A 14,363-nucleotide genomic window follows, 5' to 3' on the forward strand; every position below is an offset into this window, starting at 1 on the left:
AAATCTGGGAGAAAACAAAAGGAACACCATGTACAAAAGCATGTGCATTTACGATTGCAGCCTTTAGTTTCACATACATTCCTTAAAATGTTACCTGCCAACAACTGAGTTCAGGGCTCGTGTAATCATGAACCAGTCTGCAGATCGTGGACCTGTGTGAAAGATTTCTTTAAAAACGGAAGCTCTGACAGTGACTTGCACAACGCCTTACATGCTGGTTGGCTGCGTCTGTTGCTGGAGAGGCTGCAGCTGCACAGACTGGGGCTCAGAGTCCTGAATCCTGCATTCCTCGCCATCCCTCATGTACATCAAAAACAAAGTCACGGTGGCAAAGGTCGTGGCGTTCACGGGAAACGCGCGGAGCAGAGTGGACGTGAGTCCGCGGGTGAAGACTCTCCACCCCTCCTTTTGCAGACTTTGTCTGACACAGTCCATAATGCTGTTATACTTGTTCACGCCGCCTACGCCGTCCGCCTGCAGGCGTGACTTGATCACATCCACCGGGTAAGTGGAGAGCCAGGAGGCGATGCCGGACATCCCGCCGGCGAACAGCAGCTTGGGGATCATGTAAGGGTCTTCTGGCTCGCAGCCCAGCGAGCGCGTCAGCACGTCGTAGGCCAGGAAGTACACGCCGAAGCCGGGCGTCTCGCGCACCAACGTCGTCACCATGCCGCGGTTGATCCCGCGGAAGCCCTCCTTCCTGTAGATTCGGACCAAACAGTCCAGCGAGTTCTTGTACACCTTCCTCTTGGACTTCTTCTCTCCGGTCCCTTGCATCTGCATGCGCGTCTTGGCCAGCTCCATGGGGCAGCAGATGACGCACTGAATGGCGCCGGCAGAAGCGCCAGCCAGGAACTGGTTGAGAGGCGTGTCGCTGCCAAGCCGCCGCATGGCGTTGCCTTGAACCCCAAAAACTATGGCATTAATGAAGGTCAGTCCCATCATCGGAGAGCCGATGCCTTTATACAGACCAAGCATCTGCGGACAAGGAAAAAAAAAAAAGTCTTTAAACGGTTGCACAACGCTGAACCTTTGAGTGATGACATCATTTTAAGTAAATCTGGAAACGCCGCCAAGTTCAACAATACGTCAGAGTCACCGTGATAAAAACTGTTTGCAATCAGGATGCCGACAGGGCAAATAAATAAGTTGCTGCTTCTTTCAAATAATTGCACAACTCTGTTGCTGATTTAGAAAGAGCAGAGTCACATCGACATCAGTTTCTACTAGAAAGCCATAAGCTGATAAAAGATTTAAAAACACACTACTAATCTTAAAAGGAAACTTAAAACCCACTGATTAAAATCGTGTTTAACGTGTTCTTGTGGCATTTTTCTGATGAAAGACTATTAAAAGGACCTAATCATACAATTCTTAAACATTTCAGAGTAAACTATATCCATAAATAGGATCATATTTTACCTTTGGCACGCTAAAGAACACATTTTTTATGAAATGAGTTATTTTGACGAGTTATTTTCCAAGCTAGAAGTCAGACTACTTGATCTGAGGCTCCGCCTTTTTCTTCATTTCATGACGTCGTCCTGGAGCCGGTCTCAGTGTCTTTGCGCTTCACCAACAAACAACATCCAAAGTTTTGCAAAGATGGATGTGCGTACAAAATGAAAACGTTTTGCTGATCAGTGTTGGCATGTTCCTGGAAGGGGCTGTTCCCCACTTTGTGACATCATTGCGAGGAACCACTCATTTGTTAATTGGGAGGGGCTGGTGCTCAAGAGGAGAACAGAATTTTAGAGGAATGGTAAATGGATCAAAATGGCAATTTGGGATGAGTTATCATGAATAATTACAATTCTAAATGTAAAATCTAGAAAAAGTTTATTTTGCATGATATAGCCCCTTTGGGCTTAAATTGTAATCCGAGTACACATTCATATTATGGATCGGGAGCAGACAAAAAGATACTTTATGAAAAAGTTTGTAGAAATGATCTTTAATACTTGAAATGGTGGTCTTCACCAAACCTACATCTTGAGTGGTCAGTGTCCGTGTTCCAGTTAATGCCTACAGGGTCATTTATGGCTTTGTTTTTCCAGTGGAAACGTACTGATTTGGTTCTTGAAGCTTCCCCGAACTGGTTTCAACTAGTCTGGAGCTCCATGCGAGTTAATGTGACGATGCATTCATCAGTTTGTTAATAAAAACATTATATGAAAGTATTACAAAAAAAAAAAAAACTTCCTGCTGCACTGTATAAAAGTATTTTTAAAAAAGCTTTCATTTAGTATAAAAATCCTTCACCGATTTTCACGTAGACAAATGTAAGCATCTTTGTTTTCCTCGTCTGAGCTGGATAGCTCAAATATTGCTCGCCGTTTTTGTTGCACGGTAATGTTAGGTTGGGGATGTAAGCCGGCGAGAGAGAGTGTAGACAGATGGATGATGGGAAGTGCGGACTGTTCCACATAAAACTAATAGGCAAATGTATAATCATGCAACAACTTTTTGAATTTAGCTAATTATAATTAAAAGATTACTAGGACACTTTAAAAATAGATCAAAAGATGAAGGGAGTTGGTCTTTACAGGGCTGAATCATCGGAATGACCTGAATTTGTCTATAAAGATTTGTCAGAGGACAGTTTTAATGCTCAACTTTTAACTATCAGTGTCTGCAGAAGCCATAGCGAATTTTACAACAATTAAAGGAAGGAAATCAACGGCACCACATGAAACGACCACATGGCCTAACATGCTCCACTTAGCTCGGATGGCACGATGTTCAAAGCTTTATTTAGCTCCCCCAGGAATGAGATCCTCAGTGAGTCTGGCTAAGAGATACACTTTCCCCAAAAACCCTGTGAGAAACACGCCTGATTCCTCACAAACAGAAAACTTTTCAATTGAAACAATTTTCCCCCAAAGGCAGGAAATTTGCAAGCTTACCGACTCCTGCCGTACGATCGATTGGAAGCAGTGAAATGTCCCGCGGTACAAAGGTTTGTCCACATTTTGAACCTGAAGGCGCACCTGTAGATGACAGCGCTGGTGTTAAGATCACAGGCAGAAGCGATGGGACCAAAGAGGACCACAATAATAAACACAAGATTACAATAAAATAAAAAGCAGGCAACTTTCTGTACAGTTATTTTAAGAAGCTAAAAGATATATACTTAAATAAAAACAAATTACATCCTTATGGGGTACAACATGTGGGAGAGGGGGATAAAAAACAGTCATAAACCGAGCATAAAGTTGAAGAAAAGAAAATAGCCTTCTGTGCTTTATTTCTATCATTCAAGACAGGACATTGGGTGAGAGAAAAAGACCTGGACCGTACTTACTAGGTCACATTTCCGTGGAGAGGTTGTATATTTCTCTCTCTCATCTACAACACAGTGACACTGTTGCTGTTAAAGACAGCTGCCCCGAGCCCCAAGCAGACACCGGCTCAGGGAGAAATGACATTAAAAGCAAGGTGTAAAAGAACTCCAACCAAATCATTCACCATCTGCGTGTGAAATCCACCACAATTTTTAACACTTCCTCACCTTGCCAAACGTTTTTCCTTTTGCTTTAAAACCAAATGGATGATTTCTAACAATTTTAGAAATGTTTAAATATACAGATTCATTTACAGGGGAAAAAAAACTCAATTTTTAAACCTTTTGATGCAGATAAAAGGTAAATATTTACTTGACACCAACAGGGTACGTTGCAATGATACATTCTGCAACCTTGAGGTTACAAAGAATTAATGACCAACTAGGTTTACAGAGCATTACACAGCAAATTTAACCCTATAATGATCAAATCTCAAAATAAACAAACTTATTAAGCAACAAATGTCAGCTTAATTTAATTATATATATGTAAAGATGACAAACTACTTTTTTATGAGGATGATAAAAGGCTAGTTTTATTTCAATAATGAGGTAGTCTACTGCCTTTGCTTGATTAAAATGTGTATTATCAAACTGGTACCTTTCCAATATTTGAGTTCAAATTCTTATCTGAAGTAAACATTTTGAAATGAAAAATTGGAGAATACTGATTAGACACCCACCTTTACAGTGTCGAATGGATGCCCAACTAAAACACCAGCAGCACCTGCAGACAGACACATTATTTACATATTGTTTTCTGCAAATGTTGACTCAAATCGGTCAAAATCTCTGACAACTCGTGATGGGACATCTGCAACCCTCCATGACATCCAGCAGAGTCATCATCTGGTCACTGACTGCACTGTAACCCTACCAACGTCATCGAGCCAGCACCCCGGCCTTGACTCATGTCAATGATCCCAAAACTATTTTACAACTGCTTCTTCAAAAACTTACGAAGCCAAAACAAGCACTGGCTGCTAGACGTCTTTTTTAGCAACATCAGATATTAGACACAAACCTGACAGGTTCATTTAGGAGAGTTTTATTTTGAAATTTCAGATTGAGAGAGGGGGGGAGAGAGCCCCAAATAGATGCAACCAACTTTCAATTTAGTAGGGGGGTGTTTGCACTTAAGTTGAATTAATGAAACACCAACAAATAATCATTTTAAGAGGGGTAATAAATGAAATATAAAAGAGCAGATTTCTTCACATAAGACATATTTGTGCGAGCAGCTGATGACATCCCCCTGGGATTCTAAATAAGTGCATAGGTTATCTTATATTTAAAAAAAAACCTGGAATAACTATACATTTTGGAATAACAGATAGTGAAATACGAGGAAGCCAAACGCGCTATTTGTTTACCAAGGAATTAGTAACGCAACCGGTAATCCATCCATAGATACTGTGCAATAGAGGAACTCCCAGAATTGGTGACATTTTCAAGGTGATGACTTCCCCAAAATCTGTTTTGAAATGATTGAAAATAACCACAATTTCAAGCCTAAATTTCTTGGTTTGTGGTGGTTCTGTACGCGGCACGCGCGTGTCGTTTTAAGCTAGCCGGCTGTGCCGTCTCGCGCGATGGAAAAAAACCGGCTAATGCTAACAAGTGATGCTAGCTGAGTTGTAGCTAGCTCATCACTTACCTCCAACACATCCAGCGGCGAAGTCCAGCGCCATTCCCTCAAACTAATGCACGTGTTGGAAGGTGTTGACGAACTCGATGGCAGATAAGCGGTAGTATTAAACAATCTTTTGTGGTCAAACTGTGTTCTCAACAGCTGCCGGCTTGGTGTTCAGCCGGGCAGGTTAGCTTACTTTTTCTACCAAACGCGGCTGACACACAGGAAGACACACACCGCTTAAAAATAAAAATCAAACAACTCCGCAGCTCCAATCAAGGGACTTAATTTGCGCCCACGGTCGGTCTACTAGAGTTTGTCTTCCTGCCAAAGCGATCTATTTCTGTTCTGCGGCAGAAGGCGGAGGTTGACGGCGTAAAAGCAGACTCGTGTTTGCCCTTTTTAAAGCAGCCCAATCGGATTACTTGGACGCGGACAACTCCCCTAGCGGGTTCTGTCCGCCCCTCACACCCATTGGCTGCGGCTTAAGAGAGGGTTATAATTGTCACGGCTGATCCTTATACCGTCAAAATCAACAGTGTTATCAACATGCAGCTTGTGTGAGTTTGCAACAGGGATACACAAACTGCGTGACCTGAGCACTCTAGGCAAAGTGGAAGCTGACTGTCAAAACATAAAAAAAAAATAGTTCCTTTGCCTTAAAAATGCACGCGCGGAAGAATATTGGTACAAAAGTAACCCTTAAAGACCCACTCCGATGAAAATCGCCTTTTCATATGTTCTTATGTTTTTTTAAACACATTTTAATTCAATTAAGATTAAAATTGCATTTCTGAGTATTTCTATTAAATTGTTATGAATGAGAAGGAAATGAAAAAATGCCGTTTGAAAGAGCCTGTAGCTGTGACGTAGGTGCTACAGTCTGTAGGCCGTGCCAAGCCGCAGGAAACAACATGGCCCCAAGATGACGCCATTGCATCATTAGCAGGAAGTTCTCAACCAAAGTTCGAACGAAATTTACGCCCTTCCCCTAGAAAAACACCTGAAACAGGTTAAAATTAGTGTGAGGGTTACAGTTAGGAATCTTTAAGTATAGATACACTAATTCAGCTTCCAGCTACAGTTGCGACATTTCCGCTTCTGGCTAATTATGAGTTTAATGTTGTGTTTGGGCGCCATCTTGCTTGGAACCAGGTCCCTCTATGCAAGGGGTGTCAAACTCAATTGCAAAGGGGACCAATCTCCAAAACACACCTTAGGAACACAGTAAAAATTATTTTTTTTAAGCTTTAATAACTTTTTAACATAACTATTAATGAAAACAGGCAGGATAAATCAGAATAAATCAGTTTAAACCTGAAATAACTTGCAATATTTTACTTTCCATAAAAATATATTTTATCATAATTATATATGTAACAAATAAGAGCAAGATAACATCGGGCCGATAAAAGCAATAAAATAAAATGATCTGGAGGGCCGGATATAACTACCTGGAGGGCCGGATCCGGCCCCTGGGCCTTGACTTTAACACATGTGCTCTAGGACAGGGGTGTGCAAACTTTGACAACATATCTGGCTCGTTAAACTATTTGATCTGGCCCACCAAATTGGAATAGCTATATTTACAACCCTTCAAAAATGTACTATAAAATATAAAAATTGAAGATATTTTCTCTGCAATTCTGCCGTATCCCTATAAATTTAGCTCTACAAAACAATTGACCTTGTTTGGATGTAGAAAGTTATTCTGCATTCATGTGATGTTGTTTTTCTAATGTGGATGTGTGTTTTCTGAGTCGAACGGTGATTTTTCCGATCTTCCAACAGCACATAAATGCAGCATTTCTTTAAATTTGCGGTTGTTCCTTGATGGACATCAACCCATCGGTGGAATTGGCACTAAAATGAGACGAATAGTGGCTATTTAAAACGCAAAAAGCAAAAAAGCTCTCAAATGTTACATTTTAAAAATTTCAGTCATATTTAAAGCATGTTTTCAATCAGTTTATCATTCATTCATTTGTTTTTCAAACTAAAACCAACAGTGAAAAAACAAACCAAAAACTTTTTTTTGCATAATTCAGATGAAATTGCAAAAAAACTAAATTGAACATTTTTTTTCAGATTGCCTAATTTTTTATTTAATACACAAATCAGAAAATAAAATAACTTTTTTTTCTCCCTATTCTTTTTAAGTTAAATAAATGAATGAATGATACACTAATTGTTTTCATCCAGATTCTGTTATTTCTTTCTCTCATGATGTGAATCACCAAAACAATCGCTCCTGGTCTGTCCCTTCTGTCAAATTGGACAAGTTGTTATAAGACACTAGTTCAGGAGAAATCCTAACTCAGGTGTAAAGTGACTGGAAATATCAGTTTACTCAAGGGGAAACTGTAGTGAAAGGTGCAGCATAGACTAAAATAAACTGTAGTTTCGGCTCTGATTTGCAATGCATACAGAAAAACTTTGATCTTATATTTGACCCAGTCTGTAGATTAAACATTACCCTGATCCACAAGACCAGGATGAGAAAAAGTAACAAAAAGGGACATTCAAGGAAAAAATTTAAAGTTAAAAAATAACTTGAAAGCATCCAACTGTTCTGAATAGAGAAAAAAGATCCTGACTATTTGATTTACATTGCAAAGAACACCAAGAGAATCCGGGATTTAGGAACAAGCAGAAACTGGCTTGTTATGATAGAACTGGGTGGAGGTGAGAGTCACATGATGAAAAGTAGCAACTTAGAACAATCTTCAAACACTTCTGTGCATCTTCAGAAGATGGAGCAGTTCATTGAGAAAAAGCATCATTTTATTAAGTATTTCAAAAGTGGAAAATCCATTTTTGCAATTTAGAAACTCCCATTAAGTAGTTTCACTACCTTTTACACGTTGTGTTATCACTCGAAAACATTGGTTGTGCTACTGGACAATGATCTGAACTGCTTGACGGAAGACGACAGACATGAACTTAAACTGTTTAACCCAGTTAACTACAGTCTTAAATGCTAAAAGAGACACTTTCTGACTAAAACCCAACTAGGGCTGCAAACACCCACCTCAGTTTATTTACGTTGTTGTGGCCATTAAGCCATCCATCCATCCATTTTCTTGACCGCTTTGTCCCTTTCGGGGTCGCGGGGGTGCCGGAGCCTATCCCGGCTACTGATGGGCGAAGGCGGGGCACACCCTGGACAGGTCGCCAGTCTGTCTCAGGGCCTCAATCACACACACATGCACTCTCACATTCACACCTAGGGGCAATTTAGAGTCACCAATTAACCTATGAAGGCCATTAAGCCATTTATTTATAAAAAATATAGCTTTTACATATATTCTACTATTGGATTATAATGGTATTGTGCTTTTCTTTATATAACAATTTTAACTTCTTTAGTTTTGATACAAGTTCCTTTCAAAATAAAATACTTTCTGTATCAAAAAAGCACCACTTTGGCAGTAAATTGAACATTTTACCGTCATTTTTCTCATCTATCTGACATGTTAATAATCTTAGCTGATTTTTAAGTTATTTTCTTCATTAAAAAAATAAGAATAAGAGAACTGGATGTGACTCTGGAGCCTCAGGTTGCAGACTGCTGGTCTAACCAGTCAGTTGTAGCCACAGGATCATTTAGGAATACCAATAGTCTTTACGTTCAACCATCACAGTAACTCAAGGCTGAAGACTGTCCTTTGGTTTTTCTGTGAACCCCACCAACAAACTGAAAACTCTGAACTTGCTCTTCCAGGTGGACCGCATGCCTGTCTAAAAGAAGGGAATTAGATTTATTGAAAAATGTCTCTTGTGTTTCTCTCCATTGTTACTGTAATCCAGTGTGAGATCAGCGCCTCCTCATTGTAAAGAACTATAAAAGTATTCAGGTTTGTTTTGCTGCTTGTTGCTATGTTAATTTTGCAATTGTTAATCATCTGTTCATCTGTAGTGGTGAGTTCTTTTCAGGTGAAAAGCTTAGCAGTGAACACTATTTATTTTTCCCTGTTTTTGCTTCTCAAGTAAAAAAAAATGTTTTCTTGTTGCAACATTTTGATTTATTCAGATGTTCTCAGAAAAAAACAACTTGTGTTTCACTTCCTGTACCCGAGTGAAGACGCACAGCAAACTGATCAGCCGAGTGGAATTCAGACTGAATCTTTTGAATTATTTACTACCTGTTTAATCATTTAAATATGTTACCTTAAACGACCCTGGCTGCTGTGAAGAATATTTTAGAAAATAAATGAGAAGAATTTATCTATTTTGAAACAGTGCGACATATTTGTAATGACATACAAAACATTTTATTATAATTTAATTGAATTTTAACATAAAAACACTTCTGTAGCCCTTTTTAGTTCCATTGTAAAGATTAAAGGTGAGAATTAGAAATATGAATTATTATTTGAATTAAGCTTTATTAAAAAAAAGTAAAATCCAATAATCATATTTTTAAATCTGTTTTCTTTTAAAACAATTGCATGCTTTTTTAAATGCAAAACAACTTTTTTACGTTTTTAATGGGAGAATTTAGTATTTATGCTCCTCAGTTTAGCTTTGATTTAGTTCAAATTAGCTATGTAAAAAAGGCTTCATCAACAAATTAAATAGAATAAAACGTTTGCAAATAAATGAAATTATCTGTCAAGAATTTGAAATTAAATTGAAGTGTGTTAGGTTTGAGTTATTTTGGCAGCCAACACAAACCTGACAAAAAATTCTTAAGATGTTATTCATGAATATTTTTAATGTGCAGAGACAGAAACAGATGACAATAAAGTTGAATAATTCTACCAAATACAAGCCATTATCACTTTGGTTTAAGACTTTTTAAACAATAACTGCCAATTCATATTTTTGAGTCTTTTTAGCTTGATGAATATTTTAATACATTATTCTTGTACTGCTAATCAACTATTGCCTTTTGTTATTCAAACAAGTGCTTTTCAGTACAATTAGATTTGAACATTTTTATTTTTTAAATAAACGTAATTTTCATTGTTTTATGACATATTGAATCTGGCAAAAAAAACAACAAATTTCATGTCAAAGACGGCAAAAACATGGGAAATGCCATGCTGATTGATTCCTCCCATAGATGACTTCTGCATTTTCATGGAAAAAAAAGCTGATTGGGTGGAGCTACAATTTAAAATTCAATGGCCGGGGTGTCATGAACTGCTTCACGGTCTCCTCCGTGACTTGTTTGCGTCTTTCCTGATGCTGGGCAATCATCGGCTGCAGAGTCTCAATCAGAATCTTTTTCAGTTCTCCTGTTAGAAGAGCTCCACTTGAGTAGTCCTGCAGAGAGGAAAGAAAATGTTGAAGAGGAGGAACAAAACAATCAAGAAACAATATTTTTCCTTGTATTCTCACTCACCTGCTTGATTTTTTCCAACTGTTCATCATCATCAAGGAAGAAAGTCAGATACATAAATGAGACGTCTACGTCCGGGTTGCCACCGAACTTTCGGTGCTCCTCTATGGTGTCTTTTCCACCCGAAAATGCGTGTTTGTTGATCTGCGTAGGGACACACCAGTCAGAAAATGAACAAAATAAATATTTTTTCTAGAAGACTAAACAAATCACCTTGTTCTTGATCTGCTTGGGCGTGTCGGTGAGGAAAATGGAGGAGTTGGCGTCACTGGCGCTCATTTTAGTCTGCGCCCCTTGCAGGGCGGGGAAGAATGAAGAGTGCAGCAGAGCTGGTTTGGGATAGCCGATTCGGGGAGCGACGTCTCGTGTCATTCGGAAGTAGGGATCCTGAGAGAGTAAGAGGTACATCAAAGTCAAAAATCAGTTTTGTATTAGGGCTGGGTATCAACAATAATTTCCAGAATCGATTCGATTCACCAGAGCCTGGATTGATTTGATTCCAATTCAATTTCATTCAATTTAATTTTGAGTTTACACGGTTACACATTTAGATACATTTGTTTAGAAATACATTAATATTCTATGTATGTTTTGAAGATACTCATATTAATCTGATATAGTTCACATACTGTAAAATGTATTAGTGAAATAATAAGGAGATTGTTTATAGCATACAGTGTTACATGGATTCTCAAACAGAGAAGCTCCAACAATTGTTCGTTCTGCCTCTCCTGGAGGGCATTTCAGTTTGGCCACTAGGTGGCGATCACGCCATAGCATTACAACTTATTCCAGAAGAAGAAAAATGAGTAAAAAAAAACTTGCTTTATGTCCCAAATTGTTACTTTAAAAAATATTTCCTTAAGAGTTTGGAAAATTCATGCCTGTGAGTTTATAAAGATGTTTATTTAATCATAAATGTATATTTAAGTTGTCCAAATGTTAGCATTAGCCGTTCTATAGGAAATCCCATTATACGTTGGCGTTAAGCTAGCAGACTTTAGCATTATATGTTGGATCAATCTCTACTTTTATAGATAGATTATTGATCTATTAACCTTGGATCAATTAATCGATTTTAATAACCAAGCCTTATTTTGCATCATAAACCATTGCCTGTCGTCATCCTCACCTGATCTATGGCACAAGGGATGAGACACTGTACGTCTTTTCGTCCACCAAAAATCTGAGGGAAGGAGTTGCTAAAGGATGGTGCCGCTTGGATGGCCGGGAAGCTGATTTTTCCTAAATAAGTAACATAAATAAATAGTTCCTGAATTGATGGCATTTAAAGAAAAACTACAGATTTTGGTGTGTTTTTTTCTCTCCTTACCAATGCAGTCACTGTCTGTAAAGCCAAAGATCCCTTTAACCTGATTATACGTCACATGTTTCTGGATTTTCACCACATTTCTGTAGAATTCAGGAGACGAACTATGGAAGAAAAATTCAAATTATGTAAAAAAGTAAATATATGCATTTATAATTGTTTAAACTAATATCTGCATTTAAAAAAATCTTTAAAAGTGTATAAATTACCCCATGTAGTCAAAGTCAGAGAAGATAAAAGTCTTGTTGACATCAAAGCCACAGGCGATGATGTCCTTAGCATTTTCCACTGCAAAGCGGTGGCATTCTTCTATTGTTAGATCCTTCCACAGATACTTCTCATCATCAGTGAGCTGGATCACCAAGGGAATGTCAAACACATCTTGAAGCCACCTAGAAGAGATTAAAATGATAAATACACAAGCAACTTTTAGCGTGAACATAAGATTTCTCTTGATTTTTTGGGATCTTTTATTTTAATTTTGCCAATTTTGGTTCTCGTTGACTTAAAAAAAAAATCACAGCTTGAGAGTGACTGCTCTGTGTCTTTATGTTGCAAAGACAGAACTTACTTGGTAAAGATGAAAGGGATGAGGTGACCAACATGCATGGCTTCTGAGGATGGACCTCTTCCGGTGTAAAGATAGAAGGACTTGTTCTTCTCATAGGCATCCAGTACCTGGTGCATATCTCTGCAGGACAGTGTGAATACGGAACAGATTAACAAATGGTTTAGTGTATTAAAAAATGAGGATAAAATTGTTTTTTGAGAGGAAACCTGTGTGAGAAGAAGATTCCTCTTCGTAGAAAGCGATGCGGTTTCTGTCCTGTGACCTTTTCTATTCTGTCCACCAGCTCCTTCTCAATTTTACTGCTGCCAAACCTCACTGTGAAATTCAAAGAGGATGTTACTATAAATAAAAGAAATTAGAATCTCACTACAATCTTACCTATGAGCTTGTCATAATCTACTCCTTTGGCGTTGCTGGTGGAAACATTCCACGGATCAACGTTGTCTTCTTCATCAATCCCATCTGTTGCTGATCCATTGTCCTGGTTGACCACATTCTCTGGTGGCGGACATCCAGCTTTATAGTCCTGTCCTGTCAAATGTTTGTAGTCTGTCTTTAACTTTAGAAGCAGTTGAACAGCAGTGTCAATGTCAGCCTGAAAAATCAAAACACAGTCGTCAGATAAAAACACCCAGTAGTGTAATTTTATGATGCTCAACGACAAAAGACCAACGTAAAGACCAGTTCCAAACCACTATTGATTTGATTCGTTTTTCCAAATTTACATAATTTCTGGATGCATATTAACAACAGCAATAATTTTTACCCAAACACTTAAGTCAAATCAAACCTGATGCAAAAAACCCAGACATACTAAAGGTCGACGATGACATTCAAAGCAAGTCAAATGATTGGTCAAATTGATCAAATCTTTAATCAGTGTGTGCAAGGCAGTTCTCTGAATTGGAAGAGAACAGGAAGAAAGCTGAACGGAGCAGGTGTTTGGCCACATGGACCATGTGAACATGACAGCTGCATCCCACACGTTCTCACGATCGTATGGATTAACGGGCTTTTAGAAACACAACACATACGTTTACAGAATGACAGTATTCACAAGAATAACTTTACGACAGCCACACATCTTAAAAAGTAGCATAAAACAACGAGCATTACATAAAAAATGGTCAGACTACTGTCTAGTTTTGAAAAAAAAAATGCTGTCAATAGGTGTAATTACATAGAAGAATGCTGTTTTAAAATTTTTATTGGTGTTGTGAAAGCGCCACAAATTGAAAAGTTAGATTACTAACCTTTTCTGCTTTAGCTGTTTTCAGGGATCTGACTTTTTCTCCTTGTACGTTAAGTTTCTCATACAGCTCCAGTGGAGTCACCTCCCCTTGTGAGTCTGTCATATTTTTCCACACTGAAAGTAGAACAACAATAAACATCATTATGGGTGATTGATCAAATAGAATTGTTACATTCAAAATAATCCAGCGTATTCATGACTAGGAGGTCGTTGCTAAAAAATATTAATTAGTTAACTAATAAAATAAAAATGTTTTGGGGATTGACTAGTTCAGAAATGTTTTATATCCTATAGCAATATTAGAAAAAGACACCATACGGTTAAACAGAAATGCTAACTTGGCAAACATTCGCTAATCGGTCCTGCTTTTACCCTTTGTGCGGTATTTACCGTAAATTTCCAAAATAAAACAAGTCTTTACATTTCACCAGATAACATAAAACACGATACAACACAAAAACGTTTACAGTTAATAGCCACCATACCGTTTAATGTTTAAAATAGTCAAAAATCAGCTGACAGCTCACTCATTCGGCTTCAAGCAGCCTGTGTTCCGGTGAAACCCTTCCCCTAGCACACGAGGCCGATGGAGAGTTCCGCAGTTAATTTGTTAATGAGTATATCTCGTGTAAATATTTTTTAAATACAGAAATATACACGTTTTGTATTTAGATTTTTTGTTGTACCGTAAAATCAAGTGTTTGGATTGTAATACATGTGAAATTTACCAACAGGAAGTTCCGGGGACGGCGCACGCTTCCTCGATTTCATCAACTTCCTGCGGCCTATTTTCAAAATAAAAGGTTTATGAAATTGCCAGACAGCACCGAGATGGACAAATTTAAGAGAAACCTTTACTCTGAAGTGTTATTGGTACTGTTTGGTTT

At 38.2% G+C, this 14,363-nt stretch overlaps 2 protein-coding genes across 5 annotated transcripts; both read right to left on the reverse strand.

Annotated features, from left to right (window-relative positions):
- Positions 1 to 164: 164 nt before the first annotated feature.
- LOC112150848 (mitochondrial basic amino acids transporter) lies at positions 165 to 5,695 on the reverse strand. Of its 2 annotated transcripts, XM_024279398.2 has the most exons (5): positions 5,001 to 5,695; positions 4,027 to 4,070; positions 3,305 to 3,348; positions 2,907 to 2,990; positions 165 to 978 (listed from the first exon to the last, which is right to left on the reverse strand). In XM_024279398.2, the coding sequence occupies exons 1-5, from the start codon at positions 5,009 to 5,011 to the stop codon at positions 208 to 210; spliced, it is 954 nt and encodes a 317-aa protein (XP_024135166.1). In that variant the 5' UTR covers positions 5,012 to 5,695; the 3' UTR covers positions 165 to 207. The 2 variants fall into 2 exon arrangements, with proteins under 2 accessions (XP_024135166.1, XP_024135246.1); XM_024279478.2 differs by lacking the exon at positions 3,305 to 3,348 and having other exon boundaries at positions 5,001 to 5,693.
- Positions 5,696 to 9,673: 3,978 nt separating this feature from the next.
- On the reverse strand, positions 9,674 to 14,271 carry wars1 (tryptophanyl-tRNA synthetase 1). 3 transcript variants are annotated; one of them, XM_024280335.2, is made up of 11 exons: positions 14,205 to 14,271; positions 13,478 to 13,590; positions 12,603 to 12,819; positions 12,431 to 12,539; positions 12,225 to 12,344; positions 11,863 to 12,045; positions 11,657 to 11,757; positions 11,456 to 11,568; positions 10,537 to 10,710; positions 10,327 to 10,467; positions 9,674 to 10,247 (listed from the first exon to the last, which is right to left on the reverse strand). In XM_024280335.2, the coding sequence occupies exons 1-11, from the start codon at positions 14,245 to 14,247 to the stop codon at positions 10,089 to 10,091; spliced, it is 1,473 nt and encodes a 490-aa protein (XP_024136103.1). In that variant the 5' UTR covers positions 14,248 to 14,271; the 3' UTR covers positions 9,674 to 10,088. The 3 variants fall into 3 exon arrangements, with proteins under 3 accessions (XP_024136103.1, XP_024136308.1, XP_024136176.1); XM_024280540.1 differs by having other exon boundaries at positions 14,209 to 14,223; XM_024280408.2 differs by lacking the exon at positions 14,205 to 14,271 and adding an exon at positions 13,962 to 14,116.
- Positions 14,272 to 14,363: the final 92 nt, after the last annotated feature.

This window comes from Oryzias melastigma, linkage group LG22 (genome assembly GCF_002922805.2).
Source record: "Oryzias melastigma strain HK-1 linkage group LG22, ASM292280v2, whole genome shotgun sequence".
NCBI classification, from domain to species: domain Eukaryota; kingdom Metazoa; phylum Chordata; class Actinopteri; order Beloniformes; family Adrianichthyidae; genus Oryzias; species Oryzias melastigma.